At 35.2% G+C, this 4,415-nt stretch overlaps 1 protein-coding gene across 1 annotated transcript; it reads left to right on the forward strand.

Moving 5' to 3' along the window:
• The first annotated feature begins 1,487 nt into the window (after positions 1-1,487).
• On the forward strand, positions 1,488-2,774 carry LOC130053778 (ATP-dependent DNA helicase PIF1-like). The gene has a single exon (XM_056161343.1). It carries the CDS (start codon positions 1,488-1,490, stop codon positions 2,772-2,774), a length of 1,287 nt encoding a protein of 428 aa, XP_056017318.1.
• Positions 2,775-4,415: the final 1,641 nt, after the last annotated feature.

Here is a 4,415-nt window from a genome sequence, read left to right on the forward strand (position 1 = left end):
TCTTCTCTTAAAACTGTTAATGGATGTCAGTGAGTCTCAGGAATCCTTGTTGGAAGACCACCTTCTTCTAACCAACAGAATTAATATTCACAGGTGTTCAGATTACTGCCTTTGTTTACCCAAAAACAAGAATCTTTCATCTAAAAAATTATGCAGGATGGAATTTGGTTCAGAGGATAAACCTGGAAAACTTCTCCGTTCCACATCAGCAGTAGTTAAAGACAAGAATGGGTCCTTGCGTTTAGAGATGGAGCGAGATCATCCAACAATAGTCCAACACTCTCAAATTCACACTCAAGGATGGCGTGCCAATGGCGATATATCTATCATTCTTTCTAAACGTAACCCCGAAAATCCCTCAGTGGATGAAATAATTGCCACAGAACGATATGTGTGAGGCTATGCCTGCAAAGGAAATCAACCCACTGGTGCTCTTGTTGATCTTTTTCGAATTTAGCCAACAATCAAAATGAAAACGATAATGCTACAGCACATAACATCTGTACAAAGCTTTTAATGAATACAATTAAACGAGATATTTCTAGTGTAGAAGCTTCCTTTGAATTATCCATGATTCCCCTCTTTCGATGCAGTCACCAATTTCAATCAGTTAGTCTCACTGGTTCCAGGGTTCTAGAAAAAAATGGCTCCACAGTTACAAAACACACTCCCCTTGACAAATATCTTCAAAGGCCTGAAAATGACAAGAGTTCATGGTATCAATTGGTCCCTGTAATATCAGGAAGCAATAGAAGGGCAGCATGGCCACTGCCAGATAAGTATTGCCGCACCATGATGCTGCTGCATAAACCAAACTGGAGATCAATTGAGGAAGTGAAACAAAGCCACCACACATGGAGAGATACATTTGAAAAATTCCTTTCCTCTGATATATGTCCAAATTTCATCCATGCAGACATTGAAAGAGCTAAGCGATATGAAAACCCTGATCCAAAAGATGATGAAGACCAAGTAGAACACTCCCAGGTAGAACATCCTGACTGAATGGATCTTCTGGCTCCAAATCCAGATTTTCAAATTAATGACTCTGACTTTATTTATGATGATGGAGGACCTGAATATGATTGGAGTTCGGAGAAGATCCCATACCCTGTAGACAAAGGTCTGAAGTTTTTAGACAATCTAAATGCTGAAGATTTGACAACCAGTTCTCTGAATATCTCTGATGTGTCACACTTGTCCCTGAATAAAGAACAGATGTTTGCTTATAACCTTGTTTTGAATACTCTGGTCCAGTACAAAAACAATGCTTCTAATTTTGAACCTCTCAGAATGATAGTCGTTGGAACAGCAGGTTCTGGTAAACGTTTTTAATAAAATGTCTTGTGAAGTCCATCAGGGAGCTCTTTCAATCTAACAAGTCTGTCCAAGTTCTATGCCCTACTGGAAATAGTGCGAACTTAATTTCAGTTGTAACCATACATAGCTTTCTTCAAATACCAAAAGGGCCAAAATCTGCCAAGGAGATGACTCCTCCAGTTGGGAACACACTATCAAAACTTCAGAACAATTGTGAGGGTGTTGTGGTTTTACTTGTGGATGAACGTTCTCTTGTTGGTTGCTGTACTCTTGGATGGATGGAATACATGTGTCGTTATGCTATGAACTCTGGGTCTTTCTCATCTTCATCATGGGGTGGTCTACCAGTTGTAGTTTTCTTGGGTGATGATGTACAGCTTCCCCCAGTCTGTGGTTCTCCTGTTTACAACTGTAAAAGCAACAAATCTGCATCCCTTCATGGTGCCCTTGTGTGGAAAGAATTCAATGTGGCCATCACACTTTCAAATATTATCCGTCAAAACCAAAATGAAACTCAACTGAAAGACAGTTTGATGGCACTGAGAGACTACAAACTGTCCCCTGAACAAGCTAAGTGGCTTCAAAACTTTCAATGGGACACATTAAAAAGGAGTCATGGACAACCACTATTGAACAGAATGTCAGAAAACAGTCTTTTTGTATTAACAACACATCCAGATGAGTGGGCCCATAATAAACAACAACTATTGAAAGCAAACCAATTATCCCCTATTGCAAAACTACAAGCTGTCGATCAAGGTCAACATTCCAAGACATCCAATGATTCTACAAATAGTCTTCTTAAAACACTATTCTTGTGTAGAGGGGCAAAAGTCATGCTAACTGTAAACCTTAATGTAAAATATGGACTTTTCAATGGTTCAATGGGGGAAGTAGTTGACATCCTCTACTTCAATAATAACACTCCATATGGAAATTTTCCTGATGTTGTTATGGTTGAGTTTACAAAGTATACTGGTCCGCCATTTCTAAAAGGTCATCCAAAACTTGTGCCAGTTGTTCCTGTTGAAAGAAAAATTGATTGTCATTGTTATAGTTATAAAAGAAAACAGATTCCACTTAGATTAGGTTGGTGGACCACGATTCATAGATGCCAAGGTATGACTATAGGAAAAGGGGAGGCCAACAGATACATTGTCATTCATCCAGGTAACAAAACATTTGAAGCTAGAAATCCTGGAGCAGTGTTTGTAGCACTCTCTAGAGCAAAGTCAACTGGTGTGGATAGAGAGGATCCTGATTTTGCTTGGAATCCCAACATTCTTGTAAATGAAGACCGACTTTGCCTGCAAGTCAACACGGAAACAACAAAGGCACGATCAAAGGAAATTGATAGAATATTTAAACTTTCTCAAAAAACTAAAACAAACTATGCCCATTTGCTAGATACATCAAATTTTTCAAACATTGAGTACTCAATGGAAGAAAAATAAACAGTAACTGTTACTAACTATCCCCTATAATAAGTCAGTTGAAATGTTACTTTAACTCAAGTGGTGGGTGACATGTCAGTCGCTAACTCGAAGTAGAAAGTTCGCTTTAATAATTCCACATTTATCCTTAATGAGAGTAAACTATCATTCAGTATTTAATCTTTATTGTAATTAACATTTATTAAATTTAATAACTTTAGCTATAACACTAGTCCACTATAAAGTCAGGTTTTCTTGGGATGTCATTATAGTTCATTAAATGTGAATTTTTTCAAATTTTTGGTCTGATATTGTTATTCTCCATTTCATAGAATTAAATATCTGTCTCTGCTTGATTATTTAAAAGAAATTGGAATTTGATGTGAATATTGTGACAGTTATATTTACAAATCTGATCTGTTCCAGTATTTTCCCAAACAGCTACAAATTTGCAGCTATATGTATTTCTACTTCTAAGAATTATGATTTTTCTCCATTATTCACACAAATTATCAAAAGTGTCCATATAATCACAGAGTACATTTTCTGATGTATTGATGTGCTTTATTTCTTTTCTTGTTTTACTTTTGTAGAAAATGCGTCATATCATAATTGGTACAGATTCCAGGGGGGGGGGGGGGAACTGGACCAGTATATACAATTTAAAGAGCCATTTGATTTTGATTATGAATCTCATGTCATAGTACGACCAGGAGCAAAATTATAAGATATAAAGAATCTAATTCTTCAAAAGATTAAAACCATAACAGACACAGATAATTTACCCTTTTTTTTCATTGTTATATCTGCAGGCATTTGTAATCTGACCAAAAAAGTTGTGCATCAAGGGGGAGTTGAAATAGAGTACATTAGATCTTTTGAAAATGTACAGGATATCATATCTGAATTCAGAGAATTTTTTTTACTTTTTTATCTTCATTGGAAAATGTTGTTTTGTTAATATGACTTGTATTCCATATGTATCTCTTTTTAAATTTTGTGAATTCAACAAATCCAAAGGAAAATTTAAATATTCAGTATACTCAGATGAGGAACGGGAAATACAACAAAAAGATTTAGAACAAGACATCAAAAATATTAATTCTTCATTTTTTAATTTCACAACTCCCATTAGATGAGATATAGATCTTGTTATTTGTTCTAAAAAGAAAAGAGGCAGAGGGGAAAATATTATCAAAAGAGTTGTGAAGATTTCTTACAAAGACTTGTATGATGGTGTCCATCCTAATGACACGTTAAGAAATAAATGGTTTTATTTTATATGTTTAAGCATTTATAATTCTGTGCACTCTGTATATGAAGGGGAGGGGAATGATTCTGAATCTGATTCAGATAAGTCTTGGACTTTAAACGTCAATGAATATATGCATATGAAAATACTAGTCTGTTCTGAATAAGACTTGAATTGATTCAAGAGGACAATGACTTTATGTTGTGTGTTTTACATTTTTAAAAATATTTCTTCGTTGCAAATATATGTGGCCTCTACCAGTTTCTATTATATGTATAAATGCACCTTACTTTTAACAACTCCTGCTAGCAGTCTTTACCTTGACTTGAATATAATGAATTTAGTTACGAACAGTTTAATGTTATAACCATTATTTGTACTTTCATAAAGATAATTATTGACATGGAAGA

The sequence above is a fragment of the Ostrea edulis genome, chromosome 4, assembly GCF_947568905.1.
Source record: "Ostrea edulis chromosome 4, xbOstEdul1.1, whole genome shotgun sequence".
Lineage (NCBI taxonomy): Eukaryota > Metazoa > Mollusca > Bivalvia > Ostreida > Ostreidae > Ostrea > Ostrea edulis.

Bases quoted from the DNA above. Each gene is read 5' to 3' on its own strand.
- LOC130053778 (XM_056161343.1), top strand. From the start codon at position 1,488: ATGACTCCTCCAGTTGGGAACACACTATCAAAACTTCAGAACAATTGT.